At 47.0% G+C, this 23,174-nt stretch overlaps 3 protein-coding genes and 1 pseudogene across 5 annotated transcripts in view; 3 read left to right on the forward strand and 1 right to left on the reverse strand.

Moving 5' to 3' along the window:
• The window catches only part of si:dkey-191g9.5 (rap1 GTPase-GDP dissociation stimulator 1), a 12,689-nt gene extending 12,488 nt beyond the window's left edge, over positions 1–201 (forward strand). Inside the window, exon 14 of the mRNA XM_030379229.1 lies at positions 1–201. This exon is cut by the window's left edge and continues 845 nt beyond it. The gene's annotated coding sequence lies outside the window, so the exon portion shown is untranslated.
• Positions 202–891: 690 nt separating this feature from the next.
• tk2 (thymidine kinase 2) lies at positions 892–6,276 on the forward strand. 3 transcript variants are annotated; one of them, XM_030379230.1, is made up of 10 exons: positions 892–1,093; positions 1,990–2,027; positions 2,165–2,239; positions 2,345–2,398; positions 2,890–2,979; positions 3,611–3,684; positions 3,906–3,994; positions 4,883–4,962; positions 5,127–5,207; positions 5,505–6,276. In XM_030379230.1, the coding sequence occupies exons 1-10, from the start codon at positions 964–966 to the stop codon at positions 5,592–5,594; spliced, it is 801 nt and encodes a 266-aa protein (XP_030235090.1). In that variant the 5' UTR covers positions 892–963; the 3' UTR covers positions 5,595–6,276. The 3 variants fall into 3 exon arrangements, with proteins under 3 accessions (XP_030235090.1, XP_030235091.1, XP_030235092.1); XM_030379231.1 differs by having other exon boundaries at positions 5,441–5,682; XM_030379232.1 differs by lacking the exons at positions 892–1,093; positions 1,990–2,027 and having other exon boundaries at positions 2,058–2,239.
• A 1,891-nt stretch (positions 6,277–8,167) lies between these two features.
• Positions 8,168–12,013, forward strand: LOC115560448 (UPF0524 protein C3orf70 homolog A-like). The gene is made up of 2 exons (XM_030379874.1): positions 8,168–8,732; positions 10,991–12,013. The coding sequence occupies exons 1-2, from the start codon at positions 8,540–8,542 to the stop codon at positions 11,689–11,691; spliced, it is 894 nt and encodes a 297-aa protein (XP_030235734.1). The 5' UTR covers positions 8,168–8,539; the 3' UTR covers positions 11,692–12,013.
• Positions 12,014–13,996: 1,983 nt separating this feature from the next.
• On the reverse strand, positions 13,997–20,588 carry LOC115560346 (vacuolar protein sorting-associated protein 8 homolog; annotated as a pseudogene).
• Between the last annotated feature and the right edge of the window lie 2,586 nt (positions 20,589–23,174).

Genomic DNA, 23,174 nt, shown 5'->3' on the forward strand with positions numbered 1-23,174 from the left:
AGAAGCTCTTTAGCCAGCCCAACAGGAGGGTGGGGGGGGGGGGGGTTGTATTGGTTACCACAGCAACAGTAGGAGCCTTGTGTGGTTTAGTTTAGTTCTGTGACAGCCATGACTTCTCTGACTTCCACAAGCAATATCTGCCATTGATGACAAACTAAACATTCATATGAGTAATATATTACAATAAACTTTGTCCTGTTATCTGTGTGTGTGTGTGTGTGTGTGTGTGTGTGTGTGTGTGTGTGTGTGTGTGTGTGTGTGTGTGTGTGTGTGTGTGTGTGTGTGTGTGTGTGTGTGTGTGTGTGTTTTCCTTAAAAATCAGTGAAGCAATCAATTTTTTCCTTTCTCTGGAGTTTGAATATATATATACCATGTTCTACAATAATAATATTAACAAGATTAAAATACTATAATACTCCTCCGGTTCCTTGTATTATTTTAGTCAATAACTCAAAATGCACGATAGCAGGATCAAATGCAACATCCACCTTGACAACAATAGAGGGTGTCTAGACATATGGCCTTATATCTGCAGTCTACCTCCTAGCAGGATGCCCTAACAACGACCTGTATCTGATTACACTTTTTACAATTATCAACGTTTCCAATAATGTAGTCTGATATATCCATCCATGACATGTATCATTCTATGCATAAAAACGGAAAAACGAACTAGTGTCAACTATTATAAAACTCATCATCACAATAAATGGGTGCAATTAAACAATAAGTATCAAACTAGTATCAAAGACTTTGGGAACAATTAATTAACATAATAACGGGGTTCTTCCTCAATAAAAGCCCGTGAAATAAACCTAACCTTGTATAATAAAATGTGCATTTTTATAAGACTCTTATTTTGAAGGAGAGGTTTTTACTCAAACCGGATGTAGTTTTATTGTGGTACCCAACATCCTTGTTATCGTTTTTTTTTTTGCAGAACACCCACACCACATATGGAAGATGTCGTCCCCTTTTATCACAACATTTCGGAGATTGTGTGGTCAAACATTTTTTAAACACAAAGTCCTCTCTTCGTCTGGACCCGGACTCCGACCCGGAACCAGAGGACTCATCCAGACCACAGCATACAGTCAGTACCAGTGCTTTAACTCTCGTTACTTTCTGCTTTAAGGTCCGTTTTTTAATCTCCTGTGAGATGTAAGGATATAAACAGTACGCGTCTCTTGGTGCAGGTTATTTGTAATTATTAATGTGTGCAGAACAATTTTGATCTAAAACGGAATCTGAAAACTGAATCAAGGTTCAGGTAAAACCTGTTCAGGCATTAATGAAATGGAATACATAGGTTCATCAGGTAGCGTACACAACCAGCCCTTTAACCGGTTTCAGATGTCTATCATAACTTCTGGTTATGACTCTGCTATGGTATCATTACTATGCTCTTTGTCGAGACCATTCTGCTGCTTTCACTTTAGTTTTCCCAGTCATCCTGAGATGACTCTGAGCTCCACATCCTCTGAGCTCCACCTCCTTAACCCTAAACTAGTATCCCTCCTCTGAGCTCCACCTCCCTGATTCCTAAACTAGGGATATTCCCGATTAGACTGGTGATAATAAAAAGACTGTTTTTATATAAAGCGACAGGACTTTTCTCCATACCCTTCCAAGTTATTTCATCTTCTCCACAAAGCATTTCCATGCTAAGTGACCTAATACGGTCCACTCTGCAGCATGTGTCAAACATCCGAACCTACAGTTCATAAGCACTATCTAAAATAGCAAGCATGCTGGTCTCAAAACGAAACTAGCCGCACTGCTGTTCTGTAGCTTGGGTCAAAAGGCCGTCTTCATCTGCTGGAGTTTTGGTATTCCAGCTAAAACAGTCTCTCAAACTGCTCAAACTGTTTGAGGAGAAATACAGACCCTTAAGAGGTATGTTTTAGAGTAAGAATGTAGGCAGCCATCTTGTTAACCTGAGGGCTGAATACATGGAGGTGATAATCTTTAACTCTCATCATCATGAAGGGGGATCGGACCAACATGGAGGACAAAAAAACAAAGTGGTCAGTATTGATTTTTTCATATTCTTTCACCATCTTCTACTTTACTTGCATACAGATTGGGTCAATGTGTGTGTGTGTGTGTGTGTGTGTGTGTGTGTGTGTGTGTGTGTGTGTGTGTGTGTGTGAGTGAGATCTAGATCTGTATTGAAGGCAACATCGCGTGTGGGAAGACGACCTTCCTAGAGTATTTCAGCAGGACCAGCTCCATAGAGGTAGTGGCTCCTTGCCCCTGAGTCCATCAACAGCTGGTCTACCGCCACTGATGGACGAGTCGAAGTAGATTAACTCCTGATGTGTTCCCTCCTACCGTGTGCTAGGTCCTACCAGAGCCCATTTCTAAATGGAGGAATGTTCGTGGACAAAACCCTCTGGTACGATTCACGAAACATCCCTAGACACAACATGCATTCAGATGAACAACAAGTTAACATACAGTCGGATAAACATCGCATTAACATACAGTCAGATAAACAACATGTTAACGTACAGTCAGTTAAACAACATGTTAAGATACGGTCAGGTAAACAACATGTTAAGATACGGTCAGTTAAACAACATGTTAAAATACGTTCTGGTAAACAACATGTTACCATACAGTCAGGTAAACAACATGTTAACATACAGTCAGGTAAGCAACATGTTAACATAGTCAATTAAACAACATGTTAACGTACTGTCAGTTAAACAACATGTTAAGATACGGCCTGGTAAACAACATGTTAACATACAATCAGGTAAACAACATGTTAACATTCGTGTGTGTGTGTGTGTGTGTGTGTGTGTGTGTGTGTGTGTGTGTGTGTGTGTGTGTGTGTGTGTGTGTGTGTGTGTGTGTGTGTGTGTGTGTGTGTGTGTGTGGCAGGCTCTAATGTACCAGGACCCGGTCCGCTGGGGTCTCACCCTGCAGACGTACGTCCAGCTGACCATGATGGAGAGACACCTGAAGTCCCTGGTAGGCTCACTATACTCCTATAACTACAGTAGGATCACTATACTCCTATAACTACAATAGGACCACTATACTCCTATAACTACAATAGGATCACTATACTCCTGTAACTACAATAGGATCACTATACTCCTGTAACTGCAGTAGGATCACTATACTCCTGTAACTACAGTAGGATCACTATACTCCTATAACTACAATAGGATCACTATACTCCTGTAACTACAATAGGATCACTATACTCCTGTAACTACAATAGGATCACTATACTCCTGTAACTACGGTAGGATCACTATACTTGACTGTGTGTGTAACTACGGTAGGCTCACTATACTCCTGTAACTACGGTAGGCTCACTATACTCCTGTAACTACGGTAGGATCACTATACTCCTGTAACTACTGTAGGATCACTATACTCCTGTAACTACTGTAGGCTCACTATACTCCTGTAACTACGGTAGGCTCACTATACTCCTGTAACTACGGTAGGCTCACTATACTCCTGTAACTACGGTAGGCTCATTATACTCCTGTAATTACGGTAGGATCACCATACTCCTGTAACTACGGTAGGCTCACTATACTCCTGTAACTACGGTAGGCTCACTATACTCCTGTTCTCCTCTCTCCAGGCTGGTCCAGTGTGCATGATGGAGCGGTCCATCTTCAGCGCCAAGTACATCTTTGTGGAGAACCTGTACAGGAGGTACTGGTGACCCCGACGGCTTTAGAGCCACAACCTGCAGAACTTTAAGGCTAAACCCATCATCTAGGAAACATCTGTTTGTTCAATCCACAACATTCAAGCATCTTGCACATTGTGAAGGTATATAGCATGTGGTCCAGGGTTTCCTTACTCCTGGAGGTCTGACATGTGAAGGCCACCCCCTGCTGGCCGCCAGCGATATAACAGCTGCTGTGTTTCAGTGGGAAGATGCCGGAGGTGGACTTCGTCATCCTCACTGAATGGTTCGACTGGATCACAACCAACCTCCACCTCCCCGTCGATCTGATTGGTGAGAGCCCAGGAGTACCAATAACACACGTTACATGTCACAGGTAGAATGCTGTAGACTTCGTAGTTTAGGGATTTTCTTTGCATTTTTCCACTCTGTCTTCGTAGTAAATATTTTCTTGCGGTCTTGTTTTCTGGGTGACCTTGGTATTAACACTGCCAAGGTTAGGGGCTCCAGTGTTTCCCCCAGAAAATGTCTTAGTGAAGGTGGTTAAGGAGCGGGGGGGGGGGGGTGGTGTCTACGTTTCAATTCCTTGGCACGACCATTGTTGTAAACAGTATTACTGATGCATTATTTAACTTTATTTTTTATACCTGATGGAAGCATGTTTTCTTTCCCTACTAGAGTTTTATACTTTGTTAATGCATACTTATTAAAAAAAATATCTATACTTTTTTTCCTAATATATACATAGATATTTTTATACATTGGTAGTCAAGGCGGGGCCCTATTGTGGGTAAGACGGCCGCCTTAACCATACAGTGTTGGGGGAAACACTGTCCATTCCCTGTATAGCTCAACTGGTAGAACAAGGTATTAACCCTGCTAGGGTTATGGGTTTGATTCCCTGTCTTGCTCAACTGGTAGAGCAAAGCGTTAACCCTGCTAGGGTTATGCGTTCGATTCCCTGTCTATATCCACTGGTAGAGCAAGGTATCAACCCTGCTAGGGTTATGGGTTCGATTCCCTGTCTATAGCCACTGGTAAAGCAAAGCACTAAGGGTTAGATTCCCACTGGGACCGCCTGGGCTAAGGCCGCATGCACTCATGGTATGGTTTAGATGCTTTAGAAAAGCCTTCATCCCCTCACACCGTGGTCTTCCTCACATCATGTTCTCCCTCCCTTGGTCTTCCTCACACTGGTCTTCGTCGGCCCCCTGGGTCCAGTGTACCTTCAGACGTCCCCTGAGAAGTGCCAGGAGAGGCAGATCCAGAGGTGCAGAGAGGAGGAGAAGGTCATCCCTCTGGTGAGTCTCAGCGGTCACCACTCCTCCTCCTCTCAACCGTTACCACGGGGATGTTTGGACCTTTTGCATTGAATGGGTTTGGTTACATGGACTTCATTGGTTTTTAATGAATGAACACCGACCAGGGTGAATGACTGAACGACGTGGGTCTGCTTTTGTCCCAGGACTACCTGAGGTCTCTCCATCAGCTCTACGAGGACTGGCTGGTCCACCAGTCCTCCTTCAAGCTCCCAGCTCCTGTCCTGGTAGGTCCCCCCCCAGGGTTGAAACTGGCCTCCAAACCGGGCTCCAAACTGGACTCCTAACTGGCCTCTAACTGGCCTCCAAACTGGGGTTCAAACTGCCCTCCACACCGGCCTCCCAACTGGGCGAAGTACAGTAGTAATAACAAAACCTCAGTTGGTTTGCAAAGAGTTTGTTATACTTCTGTTCAAGTGATAATAGTGTCTTTATCTGTCACTCTCGTCTCTTTTTAAAGTGTCGGAGTGGTTGTTGTTATCCACACCGAGCCCAGGGTTAACGTGTGTCTCCGGTGCCTGCAGGTGATCCCAGCGGACCAGGACCTCCCAGAGATGCTCCGGCTTTACGAGGAGAACCGGGACAAGGTTCTGACCTCCAGCAACCTCCGCTAGACCCCTGCTCTCCCGCCCCCTGCTAGCTCAACCGCTGGCGCCGCTAGCTCCTAGCGTAGCATCTCGTCGCTATCGGTCTGGTCTCTGCCCACTACCAGAGAGGGAACTCATGCTGGGGTCTAGTAGTTATCAAGTCTATTTTATTGTTACTTTAACCTTTACTTAAATGTAAGACGTTTGCCTTAGAAGGGATTAACGGGGACCAGAGATTGTTTGTATTTAATGTGATTGTATTTAATACAGATTTGTTGTTTTATGTCATTAATATTTAACTTGATTTAGATATTTATGAAGCCTACAGTAATAACGGATGTTTACAACAATTCAGCAAAAAAAAGTTGACCAATGTATCATAGTCAACTGTTTGTATTGGATATGTGGCTGCTGGATTTAGCCTTAAACTGTTACAGTCCAAACTAAACGTGTTATGCAGCTTCTCTCGCCATGCGGGGGCGTAGTTATAGCCTCACACCAAGGGGGGAGGCTTTCTGCGCTGGGATTCCTCTGTATTCGTTGTTCTCCCTCTTCTACATTCTCCGTATCAAATTGAGCACTTCTTCGTCATAAGGTCTTCTGCTTTGGGCCCCTTTTGATTGAAACACCGTTTTTTTTAAATAAATGCCGTTAACGCAATATCATGGACTTTTAAACATTGTCAAAATAAAAGCTTTTTCATGACGACCTTATGAGTCAACTTTCCTCTCTTGAAAATATTTGTTCATATATATATATATATATATATATATATATATATATATATATATATATATATATATATATATATATATATATATATATATATGTCCGAGACACTTAGTAATATAAATATACAGATATTAATAACCATTACAGATCAAGTAGAAAATATCAAACAGCCTCACTCACAAATAATACAACCTTAAATGACATAAAATGAATTTAAAAGTCCCATGGCATGCTACTTTATGAATGCCTTTATATAGCTTTTAGTGGGCCCCTAATACAGTACTTGAAGACGTTCAAGAAATTCAGCCTTGGTGCAGAATTACAGCCACTACGAGCCAGTCCAATAATGAGCTTTCCACAAACGTGGCGTTTTTTAGAGGCGGGTCAAGGTTGAGGATGGGGGTGTGGAACAGCTTGTGTCCACGGTACCATGCACTCGTGTTTACAGTGGATGTATCGCAATGGCGAGCCGCACACAGCTTTTGGCCGTGTTCTGTAAATATTCGAGAACACTCCGGGTGCACCGGCGGCAGTCCTGGAGCTCTATGTCTAAATAATATCATATTATACATAGATATCTATATCATGTAATACTTATTATCACAGCCAAAAGCTGTGTGCGCCTCCAGACGATATTATGAATCTCAAACGACTGCGTCGGGTTCTCCCACGTCTCTGGTTCTTCCACTTCCACATCAATCTGAAGTAGACTGAACGGCGACATGGAGGAGAAAAGGATTTTTGAACGCGATTGTTGACTGCGATTGTCTCCCACCGGAGCACCACCGCCTCGGCAGCGGGGCTCCGGCGGGTGACAATCGCAGTCAACAATCGCGGGCAACAATCCCTTTCTCCTCCATGTCGAGGTTCATGTACTTCAGGGAGTCAAAGCCAAAGTTTCTTTCCCCCAATTCCTTCTCAGCCATGGCTGAGATAACCCCCACTATGAGGCTCATTGTGGAAATACCACAGACGTCAGAGAACCCGACGTGTTATGCGCCATAACACAAACAGCAGAACGGTTATCCAAATAACAAAGAGTTATACAACACTTGCGCTACAGTGTGTGTATTCACACACACACAAACAGACACATGTGGCACTCGCACGGTCGTAGCCAATTGTCTCATTGGCGGGCCAAATTCTCTGGGCGGGCAAGGCAGAGAAAGGGGAGGCAACTTGGCCCCTTATGACGACATATGGGGCCAAATCCGAAATCGGAGCATCCGAACTTTCATTTTTCAAAGGCGGAGCAGGATCCCTAGTGCTCGTTTTACACCGAACGCCATTTCTAGTGACTGGGGGATCATAGGCAGGCTAAGGGAACTCATATGGGTAGAAAACCTCATAAAGTGAAATTTTCATGCCATGGGACCTTTAAGTAACTTAACTACTGTTCATTAGGTATAAATGGTTAACTAACCAGGGCGTCTGTCTGAATGAGCCTCATCACACCCTTCTCACACTGTCTCTGCCTGATGGTCCAACAGTCTATTCACCTCTTTGGTTTGGTGTCTTCTTATTAAGACTTCCAAAATATAAAGCCAGACTCGAAACAGCTCTGGTCTTAACTCCAAATCCACCCAAAACATGGCAGGAATTTTATTTATTCTCGAAATTGTCTTCCATCAATCAACCAAACCATCCTTCACTGTGGACCAGAGCTCAGACAGCCCATCTGAGAAGATCTGAAAGCAGGGAATCAACATCGCTATCTCCTGGATGGCAGTGAAGGGGTGAATCCAGAGAGAGGGTGAATCTAGAAAGAGGATGCCGAGAGAAGGAGAGACGATTCACAAGAGAGACTATGTCTCAGATATCGATCCGATATCAGATATCGGATGGACACTATCAGACATTATGATGAGATGGAGAAGAAGGATAAGTGTGACTTGGCCGAGCTGAGAGGATGGAAGTGGGCGTGTTGGGTGCTGTGAGCAGAGGGGAGGACCCGTTCACATTCACACAGATCCGGAGCGAAGAGGAACCGACTACCGTCGAGCAGAAACAACAGCACTGGGAAGTTGTGACCAGAGGAGCTCCAACCTCTACGACCAGGAATCCCGCGCCGGACCAGGACCCCCGTGGTTGACTCCCAGTCCCAAGCCGACAAAACCACACCACTCCGCGGGGGAAAGGGTCCGAGGGCGGATGTGGCGCACCCAGGGGGGGTCGTCGGCTTGTAACCCGAAGCGCAGAAGCGGCTCCCGGTTTGGGGTCGCCTTCCCCCCGGGTGAGGGATGGTGGAGCCCGGGGAAACATGGAGGATGAGGAAGAGCGTGAAGCTGGACGAGGCCCAGGCGTCCGCCCGCAGCTGCGCGGGGCGACCGGACTTCTTGCCGTGCCGTGACGGCGCGCAATCCGCGTGCACGACGCACAGCCACGGCAAATGTTTCAAGTTGCACTGGTGCTGTCTGCTGGGGTGGTGCCACTGTGAGTACCCCCTCTCTGTCTGTATCTCTCTCGTTATCTCTCTCAGTCTATATCTCTCGCTCTCCCCCACTCTCGTTATCTCTATCTCTCTGTCTCAGTATTCCTCTCTCTCTCCCACCGCTGGAAGACCTCCAAAGTTCACCCATGCAACACGCTAGTTAGTTGCACTTGCACCCTAATTAGTTTCACCACGTTAGTGAGTTGGACCACGCTAGTTAGTTTGTTTCAGGCGCTTCTTCTGTTTTCGTACTCGATGGTGTTTCCAGTTGTGTTACGACAGAGAGGCCTCTCCCACGTATTCCGGTCGTCCCTTCAGCTCTGGCACACGTCGGCGTTGTTGTTCTAAAGGGGCCCATGTAGAGGCAGTTTATGAGGGGTTAAGAAATAACCGATCTATGTAGCTTATGTACATCACGGCTGGAGAGGATATAACTTCTACAGAGGAAGACGAACTAAAGGGGAGGGGGGACGAAGGATGAGTTAGAGGAAGTCTTGGAGAGTTTGAAAGAGACGAGTTGTGAAGAACTCCTTAATGATGACGGAGTAGAGACGTTGACGCGCGTCTCTATTCGTCTTCATTCAGAAGTTCGTCTTCGCAACTCGTCCCCGTCAGATGGCTGCAGATGTTTAATTCACTGTAGGGAGTGAAAGAGGCGCTCGGACGGAGGGAGATATTGATGAGCCAAGAGTGTGTTCAATAGAGCATGGAGGTTCACTGGAGCCCGTCCAGAAGCACCGTCACACCCTCCGCTACCCGCTCTGCAGACGAGTCCATTTAATCTCCCCAGCCCTTCATCAGTACCAAAGGGCTTCGCAATCACACAGGCTGCATTTACACCCCCCCCCCCCCCCCCCCCAACTCTGAGCCATCTGAACTGCGAACCTCAGTCAGTTCATATCAGTGCCAGAGAACGGACCATTCATTCATTCATTCATTCATGGGTATCAGGTAAATAAATGGTGAATGGACTGCATTTATACATATATATATGCATATATAATTTTAATATATATATAGCTCTTTTTTAACAAGTGGTCACTCAAAGTGCTTTTCAATTGTGTCTAACATTCACCCTTTCATGCACTCATTCACACACCGCCGGTGGTGTCAGCCAGCTCATTGGGAGCAGTGAGGGTGAGGCGTCTTGCTCAGGGACACCTTGACACTAGCCGGGGATTGAACTAGCAACCTTCCGGTTTCCAGCCAACATGCTCTACTTCCTGAGCCCCATGCCGCCCAGATCTGTCTCCCAGACCCCCGGTCGCACAACTCCACAGTACACACGATCTGGGGAAGTTCGAGACACTTTCCCCTCTTTGTGCACAGTAAAGGGACTTCCTGTCTGCGGACATGTGACATGTGACATGTGACACGCCGTGTCTCCATGGTGACGCGGGACAAAGATCGAGCTGTGCAGCAGAGCGCCTGTCACACTCGGCTCTGTGTCCGACTCCCCCCTGAGGCCGGCCGACGCTCACAGGTTCCGCCGGAGGGGCCGCGAACCGCCTCACAGACCGCCTCCCCACAGGAAGTGGGCGGGTTGTGGGTGTGAGTCCCATTGTCCTCCGCCTCGCTGCGAGTGCCCCTGAGCAGGACGCCTGTACCCGCGACCGGCTCCTTGTGGAGCGGTCTGTAGCGTCTGACGCGCACACGGGACACACGGTTCTTGAAGGTCTGTCTGGTGACTCCACAGTTACTCCGGTGAAAGTTCTCCCAGATCTTAAATGGAGAACCGCCCGCTCTGCTGTGTTCTAATATAAGAACGTATAAAATAAGGAATAAAGGAATAATTTTGCGTAAAAAAATCGCAATCGGAAACAACTCAAATTTCCGGGGACAGTTGTTGGGCGGCACGGGGCTAAGGAGGTAGAGCGGGTCGGCTGGTAACCGGAAGGTTGCTAGTTCGATCCCCGGCTCATCCCATGTGAGTGTCGGTGTCCCTTAGCGAGACCCCTCACCCTGACTGCTCCTGACGAGCTGGCTGTCGCTTTGAGGGGTTGAGCCCGCCGTGAATGTGTGCATGAATGGATGAATGTTTGGCAATATTGTAAAGTGCTTTGAGTGACCACTGGGTAGAAAAGCGCTCTATATTATAAATGCCATACCATTGAGCTGTGGACATCATTGGTCCGATGCGGAGAACATCAAATCCTTTGCCGCTGACGTCAGCACTCCCCCCTCACCCCTCACCCCTCACCCCTCTCCTGTCTCTCCCCCCAAACACCTGTCCCCCCCCCTCCCCCTCACTTGTCCGCAGGTAAATACGTCTACCAGCCGATGACCGACGTGGTCCAGCTCCCCAGCACGCCCATCCCCTCCGGCCCGGCAGGCCACGCCCCCTCGCTGAGCCTCTCCGCCCTACTGGCCGAGCGCTTCCTGAGGACCGCCTCCTGCCTGGTCTCCCCGACGACCTCTGACCCCCTGGGCCTGGGGGCTCGCGCCCCAAAGAAGGACTACGCCGTAACACGCATCGACGGGCGGGCCTTCTACGTACCCCTCGCTCGGCGGACTGCGACCTCACGCACGTCTCAGACGACCAGCGTGCCGGAGAACGCAGAACTTTGGGATAATGCCGAACTTCAGGATAAAGCCAAACCTCGGGGTAAAGCTGAACGCGGTTTACGACCGTGTTCTCGGTCGGTTTTGTCCCGTGGAGAAGCTCCGCTCCGAGGGGAATCTCCAGCCCAGAGACAGGCCTCGGACCAAGGGTTGGCTGGGCAGAAATCCTGGGGCGGCCGCTCTCCTGCCAGCCTGGAGGACTCGGGAAAACCCGGAGTGGACCAATGCTGCGCGGATCCAGAGCCCGACGAGGGACAAACCGACATCAGCGAGGCTCTTTACGAGGATCTAAATGAGGAAATGAATGAGGATCTTAACGAGGGGAAGTGGGATCTTCCTCCCCTTTCTGGCTCAGGGTCTCTGCAGGACTTGGCCGAGGCCCTGGAAACCACAGTCTGACACACGCACGCACGCACACACACACACACACACACACACACACACACACGCCGCATGCTATATGTAAGCAATTTCAACTAGGGTTCGAACCGCTGGGTTGGCTTGTCACGGTTCGGGGCGTGTGCGTATTGTCCGGTTCATTCTGTTAAAAATTCATTCTAAAAAAGGGTTGCTTGTGACCTGAACCGAACCGTGAACTCTGAACCGCTCCACCCCAGATGTAAACGGTTCTGTTTAATCTCTGCTGTTGAAGGTGGTTTGAATTTCGCAGTTGATCGAGGGTAACAACTCATACCACTAATAAAAAATGCTTTAATGGAAACGCTGACTGCCTTGGCTATGGTAACCGTTTTGTTGGATTGCCGTTTTAATCTTCCAGCTTTAACCAATTTTTTTTACTTTTCACTTTGAGATACATTCTGTGTTTGAAAGATGCAATTAGAATAAAGTTTGAATTACTCTTAGAAAGCCAGCCAGACCGCACAGGGAGTCGTTTAGCTCTGAGAGCTCGTAAATGATTAGCATCATATTATGTAGCTTAGCTCAGCCAACTCTTGATTCCCTAAACTAAAAGTCAGGCTAGCTGGAGGTGTGCGAGCGTGCGTGTGTGCGTGCGTGTATGGTGTTTACTTACAACAGAGCTTCTGCTGTAGTCTTCCATCAGGTGGCCAGACTGGAACCAGCTGGTAAACACATTTGCATGGGTGGTAACACATCAAATAGACAATCTATTTTGAGAACAGAAGATAGAGCTTGTAAAGCTCGTTCAACAGTTAGGAGGGTCCAACCCCTGGGACCCTCATCACCCAACAGACCTCTCTCCCTCAAGCTGCTGGTCTCCTAACGATCTGCTAATGAAGGGTGGGCGTAGTGGATGGTCTGGAGCCCAGCTGGTTCCTCCCCCTCCCTAGCCGAAGTCGGACCAGGAACACCTCCACCCACCCTGGGGAGAGCTCTGTCGTCCCCGTCCCCCCCCCTGACTCCAGAACCATAACATCCTGTCTTGGTGCCCCCCCCCCCTCCCATTTTATTTGTATAGCACTTAATCACAGGTCCAGTCTCAAAGGGCTTGACAGGCAATGTGTTTATGACCCCCCCCCCCCCCCCTGACCCTAGCCCCCCAGAGGGCCAGAAAAAACCTCAAGAAATCTTGAGATGGAACGCAGAGTGGGAGATCCCTCCTTCCTGGGATGCTCAGGAGTGCAATGAAGTGACATACATACATACATTTTGAATCGCTGATGGAGTCCTGGCCGGTTCACCATAAGGAAGGCATTCAGTTGTAGTCACTGCGAAATCGACTCGCAAATGAGGTTTCAGGGCCTTCAACCAGACAAGGAATAGAGGCACAAAGGCGATAGCACGGCCCGAGGATTCGAAACAACAACAGGATAACGAGAGCTGATAGGAATCCAAAATGAGGAAGTTGTGACATTCATTTTGCCGTACATTGTGAATGGACTTCATTTATACTGCGATATTCTAACCAGTGGCCACTCACAATACTGCCAAACATTCACCCATTCATACACACATTCACTCAGAGACGGCGAAGTCAACCAGGCAAGGTAACAGCCAGCTCGTCAGGAGCAGTCAGGCTGAGGGGTCTTGCTCAATGACAGCTCGACAATCACAGCTAGGAGGAGCCGGGGATTGAACCAGCAACCTTGTGGTTACGAGACAACCTCCCTTACCTCCTCAGCCACATGCCACCCCATTGTCTCGTAGTTGTCAGCATGTTCACACCAATCCAACGAGACACAAGCACACGGAGGATGTCGAATAATAAGACTTCCTGTCCAGATTGTTTTTGTCCTGGAATTCGGATGATGCAAGACCGTGGATAAACTCCCAACTGAAGCCCGGCCGCGTGGCCACACTGGTGTCAGACTCCTAGCCTGGGATTCGGCACTTCATTGAGGTAGACCCCAGACAGACATGCTGATGCAGACGGACAGATCAACCTACCTTCCACTCCCCCCTGTAAAGTCATCCCAAGCATTTTACAAAATTTAATTTACAAAATCTGAAATGAACGAGTGAATTTTTTTAACAATAACGAAAACATATTCAACCAAAACATGTTGTATGATATTTTATTTAATAATCCCCTTTTACAGATTATGATAAGTATTAAGTAACAAAGAATCATTAAGTCTTTTCCACGTCTAAGACTTGATAAACCGCAGATGCTGATACACGACACAGATAAACATCTATCAACAATAAAACATTTTAGTGTTCCCAAAGAGTTGTTTTTCATCAACAAATGCACTCACTGTTTCAACTAGTAGAGTACAAAAACTACTCTCTCCCTCTGAACCAGACGGGGTCATCCCTGGGTTATTTATACATGAGCAGAGTGACTAGTTCATCAGCTGGTGAACCATCCCACCACACTGCTGATAACTGCTAGTACTACTGTGTGTACAGGAGACGTATTCTCTGTACTACTCATACTCTGTGTAGGGATAGTACTACTGTATGTACACAGGCAGAAGTATTATGTGTACTGCTGTAAGTCTTTGTACTGCTTGAACTACTAAGTGTATAAAGGGAGATGTATTCTATGTACTGCTAGTACTATGTGTACTTCTACTACTGTATGTGTACAGGGAGAAGTATTCTGTGTACTGCTATAACTTTGTGTTAGAGCAGTAGGATTGTATGTACTGGTCGTACTGGTTTTAGTTCTAGTGGTTTGTCCTGGCCTTCTGGCTGCCCTCCGAATCGACAAAGGCTGCAAAGTATTCTGGACCTCAAGCGAAGCCGTTTCATAGTCGGACCGACCACGTTTAGGTCACATCACATTCCCCGATCTTGGATTACTTTCGATCTAACGTTTTGGTTGGGTTGTTTCCTGACGGCTCCATGGAGCAGGGAGCTGAACACTGGAGCCCCTCAGAGCCCCACTCTACTCCTCCACCGCCGGCGGGGGGGACAGCTTCAGCTTGAAGTCCTCGCTGTGGAACACACTTCCTGTGCCCTGGGGGGCAGGATGCAGAAGCCCCGAATTCTCGTTGCCATGGCAATGCGTGAGCTCCGAGAGGATCGCCAGCTGGTGGGGGACGACGACGACAAGAACACTGCAGTGTTTAGAAAAGCCTCAACTTCTCCTCCTCACGTCCTATTGGCTCCTGCTCTTAATGAGATGCAAACTCGTTGGCATCAGTGCTTTGTGAGCGAGCATCATCTAACCCGTGGAGCTGCAGTCTCCCACTGGTTACGTAGCAGACCTAGCGTGTAGCTTGTAGCTAGCATGTAGCTAGAGTATAGCTAGCTTGCAGATCAAACACAGTTAGAGTATACATAGAGAGTGGAGAGCTTGTATCTAGCACATAGATACATAGATAGCATGTATATATCATGTAGATAGCGCTTAGCTAGACGCTATCTACGTGCTAGCTCCACGCTATCTACATGCAAGCCTAAGGCTATCAACGTGCTAGCTAAACGCAATCTACGTGCAAGCCTAACGCTATCTACGTGCTAGCCTAAGGCTATCCAAGTGCTAGCTAAAGAATATCTACCTGCTAGCCTAACGCTATCTACGTGATAGGTAGACAGCTTTGAGCTATGGTGTAAGCGATGGGTGTTCGCGTTAGGTGTTAGCGGTGGGTGTTAGCGGTGGGTGAAAACGGTGGGTGTAGGCGGTAGGTGTAGGCGGTGGGTGTAGGCGGTGGGTGTAGGCGGTGGGTGTTAGCACTGGGTGTTAGCGGTGGATGAAAACGGTGGGTGTTAGCAGTGGAGGGTTAGAGCTGGGTGTTAGCGCCGGGTGTTAGCGCCGGGGGTTAGCAGTGGAGGTTAGCGGTGGGTCCTACCCGCGACGGCCCGTGGTACAAACACCGCAGGTGGTCCCAGGACTGGGCCTGCTGGGGGTCAAGGGTCGCCTCCACGAACAGCTGGAGGACACACAACACAAAATGTTGTACTTCGTGAAACACAGCATCAGGACCGGGACCAGTCCACCACCTGGGGCTCAGCCAGGCACCGTCCCCTCGGCCCGGTCCATAGAGCGGGTTAAGGCTAAGAGAGCTGACGCCAACAGAGCTAACGGTTAGTAAATGAGAGCGTTACCTTTTTCCCATGAGCCTCCAGGCCGGGCTCTCAGAGCGATGAGGTCACGTTCGTCTGGAGGGGGGGTACAGATGAGTGTGGTGGGGGGATACAGAGGAGGAATGTCAGGACCGATCCATCCCGTCTGAATAAACAGTGTGGTCGGGGACTCTGGTCCCTCCTGTCCCTGCCTTACTCAGCGCCCAATCAGCAGCTGTCCGTGTGACCCTATCAGCCAATCAGGGGCTATGCCTGCGTTATTATATGTGTTTAATGCTAACAGTCATCTGATCCCCACCAGTGTACCGGTGGTGGTGGGGTTCAGTTTTTGGTCATTTATAATCTTTATTTATAATAATATATTTGTGTTCTTCTAGGTATCGCAGTGTTTGATGTTCTCTGTGTAGTAAATGAGTCAAGTGAAGGTATCGGGTCGGCCGTTAACATTTTAGGCACTATCGGAGGAATGTCCAATCCTGGTACCGGTATCGGACCGACCCTAATCAGGACAATGACATCGTCTGGTAGCGCTCACAGGGAGGCGGTCAAACACGAGGGGGGCTCCACCGACCTGGGCTAGAGAGGTGCTCCGGGCCCGCCTCTGGTCTGCCATGGCTCCGCCCCTTCCTCCCTGATTGGACGAGCACTTGAAGCAGCTCCACTGCTGCGGTCGCTCCGAGCCGGAGCCACTCCCACAGTCTTTGGCCTGCAGGCACTGGCACTGGTACAGGTGGCCACAGCTGGAGGCAGAAACACGCAAACACACACACGAACACACAAGGCCACCAACAATTCATTGAATCGGAATACACAATGTATCAGGATTTACAAATGTTCAGCACGGTTTCTGTCGCCATCGCAGAAACTATTTCACAGAAAACGGTTTCCATGCGACTTCAGGTAACTCCGTTTATATGAGCAATACCTAGCTCTGTAAGCAGCTAGGCAGCTCTATGTGTGTGTACGGTTTTCTGTGTGTGTGTGTGTGTGTGTGTGTGTGTGTGTGTGTGTGTGTGTGTGTGTGTGTGTGTGTGTGTGTGTGTGTGTGTGTGTGTGTGTGTGTGTTGAGCCCTCGGGTTGACCCCTGACCTGAAGATGACGATCTCCTCGGGGGGGTCGTGGCGCCTCCTGTACTGCAGCAGGCAGATGTTGCAGGTGTCCTGCCGTGGCACCAGCCCCCGCGTCACGCTGGCCCGCAGGTGGGCAAGGGACCAGTGGAGGTCGTGGTTCAGCAGGCTGGTGGTGGTCTCAAGGAGGGTCTGAGGGGGGGGGGGGGACAGAGAGGAGAGAGAGAGAGAAAGAGAAAGAGCCATAAATAAACAGGATAATTAATTTATAATGACAATAATTAATCATATACGGTGAATGTTAATCAATATTTTTTATAATGTAATTGAATGTATGTCTTCTTGCCATATTTGACCTTGTGATCTCTATTTAGCACTGACCCCTGTCCTGTCCTGGTGCGTTGACCCTGTGATTGGCTGCCCTACCAGAGGCCTCAGACTCTTAAGGCTTGTGATTGGCTGCCCTACCAAAGGCCTCAGACTCTTAAGGCGTGTGGGTTTGTGGTGGTACCTGCTCATAGTTGAAAGTGTGAGTGTGTGTGAGTGGTACCTGCTCATAGTTGAAGGTGTGAGTGTGTGTGTGTGGTGGTACCTGCTCATAGTTGAAGGTGTGAGTGGTACCTGCTCATAGTTGAAGGCGTGAGTGAGTGTGTGTGTGGTACCTGCTCATAGTTTAAGGTGTGAGTGTGTGTGTGGTACCTGCTCATAGTTGAAGGTGTCCAGCATCCCCAGGATCAGACCCTGGATCTCTGACAGCTTCCCTTTACCGTACACTGGGTCCTGAGACACACACACACACACACACACACACACACACACACACACACACACACACACACACACACACACACACACACACACACACACACACACACACGCACACACACACACAGAACCGTACACACACACACACACACACACACACACAAATACATACACACAAACACACACACAAAAGGAAATACGCACACACACAGACACACACACACACACACACACACACACACACACACACACACACACACACACACACACACACACACACACACACACACACACACACACACACACACACACACACACACACACATAAAATCAATAAGCATCCTGCCCATCCACTATAGAGGATAAAAAAGCTCCAGTATTAAGGACAAACAATGCCCAAATCCACCCTGCCGCAGATGTTATTGTTATTCTTTTTTAATTTCCTGTTTATTAAATCTTGTTATTCCCCTATCACCGGCAGAATGCAGCTGGGACTTGAATGTTCACCCAAAATAGGACTTTTAGGAAAGAGGAGCTTTCTGTAAACGATGTCGTTATTTCAGATAAACGGGCCTATCGGAGCATGTTGGAGAACTCCCGCCAGGCGGACGCAGGTGAGGGGGGAGTGGCCTAACGTACACACCTGCAGGGTCCTCTGTAACCCTTACCCTCAGTGTTATGTATGCATTAGACAGTCAACAGTATGCATTGTTATTCCCATGGCTTAGGCACCGCTCTACGGCACCGGTTAGGTGTAACTGGTAACATTGTTCGGGTGCTAGTAAATCAGAGTTAAAATGGATATCAACGTCTCGACCTGCGTTCGACACGCACATGATGCACGACGAAACGCTTCCAGAGGGAGCAAGGAACGGTACGCTCAGTCAGGGGCATGAAGTGTAAACAACAACATCTGAATAATCTAAACTGGTACTCCCTGTAAAATGGGGGTGGATTGACAGGTATCGCATGGGATAGACAGTGCAATTATATATACAACCACCAGATGGCGCCGTTTCAATTCCATTCAAAAAGCTTTATGGCACGACTATTGTTGTGAACATGCCAATGCATTACTTATCTTTATTTTTTGTACCTAATGGAAGTATGTTTTCTTTCTCTTCGAGACTTTTGTACTTTGTTAATGCTAAATAATAATAAAAATAAAGATAAAATAATTATAAATATATGCATATAGATAATATATTTATGTTTTTTTTCAATACATTGTTAGTCAAGGCGGGGCCATAATGTTGTTCAGGTGGCCGCCTTAACCATACAGTGCTGGGGGAAACACTGACAATACAAACTTAATGCTTGAACGACAAACATCAGAGAAGATGAATGACGATGGAACGAGCTGATAATCATAGAAGGAAGAGAGAGAAGAGAGAGATGGGGTTGAGGCGAGGACAGACCTTGTTGTAGGGGAAGGTCATCCACACTTTGAGGGAGGGCTTGAGCCCGATCTGAAACAGAAGAAATTGGCTTTACATTTGCTTTGATATATGTGTTTATATTATATGATATAGATGATATGTTGGTAAATACGATGGTTTCAATCACATGCCATAAAATAAGTTAAACTGACCGTCTTGGGACTTCTTGACTAACAATTCTACAATACCTAAGAAACCAGTTGCTTTTTATTTTTATCATTAATGGGGAAAAAACACCAACATGGCTTCTTTGAATGTGTGTGACGTCATACACTGAAACCATCCTTCCTAATTGAATTTGCTGCTTCTTTTTCGTTCTCCTATAGTTGCGTTATTCGGCCGCAGTTGCCCCCAAAACGTTTTAACCGGGATCATCAGTTCATGCATCCCATAATGACTTCTATTCACCGCCGACCCTGACCCAGAGCCCATACCTTGATGAGGGCGCCCATGGCCAGCAGGGAGTAGGGTGTGTTGTGGTGGTCCCTCAGGTCCGGGGGGGTTTGCAGGGGCTCGATGCAGCATACCTCCCCCCTAGAGCCGCTGAAGAGACAGCGTGAGTCGCACGACCACATGCCCATCACCCTCCTGGCAGAGGACGACCAGACCGTCAAGGCACACATGTGTTTGATACGCTCGGTCACCCTTCTTACTTAAAGCAGCACCCATTTATTTCCGTCCACTAGAGGGCAGAAGATACAATCATCCTTTCATTAACTTAAGGTTATTAGGCTAATGGTCATTTTTCATAATTCAATTAAGCGGGCCATTTATTTATTTATTAATTAGACATTTTTATCCAGAGGGAAAGTGGTTTATACGATTTCCAGTGCATTTGAGAAAAAAATTCTTTCAGGAGCAGGTTGAGATTAGGCCATTAGAAGGAGGTGTGTTGTGTAGTACTTGTGTTCTCCAGGTCATTAACATGCTGTGTGGTACTTGTTAATTGCATGTCATTAACATGTTGTGCAGTGCTTGTTAACTCCACCCCATTAAAATGTTACATGTTAGTACTTGCTGGGTGTATTTGTTTACCTGAAGGCCAACTCAAACACTGATCTGCCGCTGTCGTTGTTGTTCATTAATATCTTTGCTGACTGAAAACTTTTTTATTTAGTTGTTTGACAATTTTACATTAACATGCACTACTGGAGTATGTCCTAAAACTTTAACGAGTAGTATTTTATTGTGTACTAAAGCCTTAACAAGTAGTATTTGAGTGTGCACTAGCACCTTGACATGCAGTACTGAGTGTGTAATAGTACCTTGACATGCAGTAGTGAGTGTGTACTAGTACCTCGACATGCAGTAGGGAGTGTGTACTAGTACATTGACAAGCAGTAGTGAGTGTGTACTAGTACCTTGCCAGGCAGAAGTGAGTGTGAACTAGTACCTTGTCAGGCAGTAGTGGGAGTGTACTAGTACCTTGACATGCAGTAGTGGGTGTTTACTAGTACCTTGACATGCAGTAGTGAGTGTTCACTAGTACCTTGACATGCAGTACCGTGGTCCCAGGGGGGTGTGCGTCTGTGATGGTCCTCAGCAGCTTCCCATTGGCCAGATCCCACATGGTGATCTGAGGAACACACACTCCACTTCAGAGTGCTGTAATTTGGAAAGGATTTTGTTCTTCGTCAATATCTGTTCCATGACATCTAAGTGCATTGCTGTATAAGAAGAGAGTGTGTGTGTTTGTGTGTGTGTGTGTGTGTGTGTGTGTGTGTGTGTGTGTGTGTGTGTGTGTGTGTGTGTGTGTGTGTGTGTGTGCGCGCGCGCACGCACCTGCCCTTTTGCAAAACCACACAGCAACCGCGAGCAGTCGTGGTTGACACTGAGGGCGGACACGGCGCCAAATTCTGCCTCAACTTTTGCTCTCTGGATCGCCGGTGTGTTGCGGTGCGTTCCGTCGCTTATCAGCATTCAACATGTCTGACAGGAATCAACCATCAAATGCTGGGCCCGTGTGCCGGACTCACACTCACAACACCCACGGGAGCTCAAACGTTTCAGGAGAAAAGCCATGCAGTGGGAGCACATCAATGTGGGAACACATCAATGTGTTCCCACTGCACGCATCAACGTATCAATGGAAGAGTAACCATAAAGGGGATTCCCGTGTGGAATAAACAAATGAATAAGTAATAAGTATTAATAAATAGAACAAGGAACAAGGCAGGTGTGCAGCAGAGCAGCGAAATGAAGCAGGACAGCAGGTTAGTTCAGATGCTTATTTGTGTACCTTGTGCCAACTAGCTAGACAGATTAGAATCTCAGCTGATTGAGCTGAACAGATAGAATCTCTTTCATACAATATATTTGTTTATATTATGCATTTTTTAAATGTGTTGCTATGCCTCACCCTAGATGAGTATGAGAACCCAAATACCCCACAGACATAGCAATGTATAAAGGGTTGGTTATACACATAAAAGGGGCTAAAGAAGATGATGATGATGAATAGTCCAGGATACACACACAAGCAGCATGCACCCTCAGAGAGACCCTACCTTTTCCTGTGGGGGGCATCGAATCGAAGGCATGATGAAGAGAGAACACCATCTTTATAAACACACACCAGACAATACATCCGCCACATCGCTCACACACCAACATTTGGAAGTATTTTTTTTTACTTTTATATAACCCTTTGTAATGTAGTTCCCCTTCCTGTATACATTTCCATATTAAACTTAATGAAGTTAATTAGATAAAAAGAAAGAAAGGTTCCAAGACAGGGCTTTCAAGAACGTATGGGGATGCAGGATATGGGCCAACCTCTGCAGCCCCTATTTCCTGTTTAGTAGATTTGATCCGATACCGATACCAGTATCGGTAACCGGCTCTGTGGGCGTCTTCACCTAAGACCTGTCGAAAGACTGCCACAAACCCCACAACGACCCCAACAATGATCAACTCAAGCTGGCCGTCGTATTGTAGGGTGGCGGGGCCACCCTACAATACAAGGGAGAGTAAGTTGTGATCCAAGCCGAGATGTCCAACACCGGCACGGCCTTGATGAGGGTCAAAGTCAGTGACAGGAAAGAGGAGTGTGGCTCTGTGTTCAGTACTCCCTGTAGGTTCAACCACATCAATCAGATGGTCGTCATAAAACCAGGTTTTAAAAATCAATGCACAACAATGCACAAAAGTAGGTTACCCTCTTAAAATACGCAGCCTTAACCACGATTATGAAGTTTGTGTCATTATTTACCACCCTGCTTATCTTACGTCTTCTTTTGTACACATTACCTTATTTTTTCGAAAATAAGGCCGCATTTATTATAAGCCGGGCGGTAGAGCGGTAAAATGGGGTTGAATGTTTCAAAACACCACAAAGAAGATGCTCCGTAGTATATGCCACATCTAAGAAGGCAACACTTCCTGGCCGTGTACACGTACTGCCCAATGCTGGCATAAATCCTGAACAAAACTGTTTAATAGCCGCGGTGCCGGTCAGGCCGGCCAATGTCTAATCAGAAACCTCTAATGTGAATTAGCACACGGGCTTCACTTCGTGAAGGCATTTGGATACTAATGTGAAACTGAATGTTTCATCACTCGAACACATATCACTGAAAACTGCACCGATTTTTGCTTTGCTTAGTGTTTGCAACTCCCAGCTATAAGCCAAGATTAATTTTCTAACTTTTTTTACATTTTTATGCATATGTATAATGGGTAGTCTGGCTATTGCCAGACCAAGCTCAATCGTACATTGGTCTTGGGAAGCTACTGTCATTTTCTTCAGCACAAGAGGCGTGATCAACGGGCCTAGTTCAACTGACTCTGTCTATACGCGATTGGCTGCTGGCCGTTGCTTCCTGTCTACATTGTGTTAAACCAGCCAATAGCACCAAGGGGAAAAGGCAGCTTGGACTGGAGCCCAGTAATGGAGCTAAGTTATCAGGTGGGGGAACCCGGGGCCACTAATAACCTGATCCTTTCGAACTTTTCTTATTTAGCTTACTAATTATGGGAAGCAGAAAATTGCACTGGTTTCAAATGTAAGTAAAAATACATCCCAAAATTCTGAATATCAACCTGAAGGATATAATGTATTGCTTGATTTTGTTATCCTTAATATGAAAATCGTTTCCCTGTGGGAAATTCTTTTGGCAAATCTTGCCCTCAAAATTGCCCTCTGATGAAAAAACAG

The sequence above is a fragment of the Gadus morhua genome, chromosome 15 (genome assembly GCF_902167405.1).
Source record: "Gadus morhua chromosome 15, gadMor3.0, whole genome shotgun sequence".
NCBI classification, from domain to species: domain Eukaryota; kingdom Metazoa; phylum Chordata; class Actinopteri; order Gadiformes; family Gadidae; genus Gadus; species Gadus morhua.

Bases quoted from the DNA above. Each gene is read 5' to 3' on its own strand.
- tk2 (XM_030379230.1), top strand. From the start codon at position 964: ATGTCGTCCCCTTTTATCACAACATTTCGGAGATTGTGTGGTCAAACA. The intron at 2,028-2,164 runs GTCAGTATTGAT...AGTGAGATCTAG, and splicing joins GAGGACAAAAAAACAAAGTG to ATCTGTATTGAAGGCAACAT. The intron at 3,995-4,882 runs GTGAGAGCCCAG...CCCTGGGTCCAG, and splicing joins CCTCCCCGTCGATCTGATTG to TGTACCTTCAGACGTCCCCT.
- LOC115560448 (XM_030379874.1), top strand. From the start codon at position 8,540: ATGGTGGAGCCCGGGGAAACATGGAGGATGAGGAAGAGCGTGAAGCTG. The intron at 8,733-10,990 runs GTGAGTACCCCC...ACTTGTCCGCAG, and splicing joins TCTGCTGGGGTGGTGCCACT to GTAAATACGTCTACCAGCCG.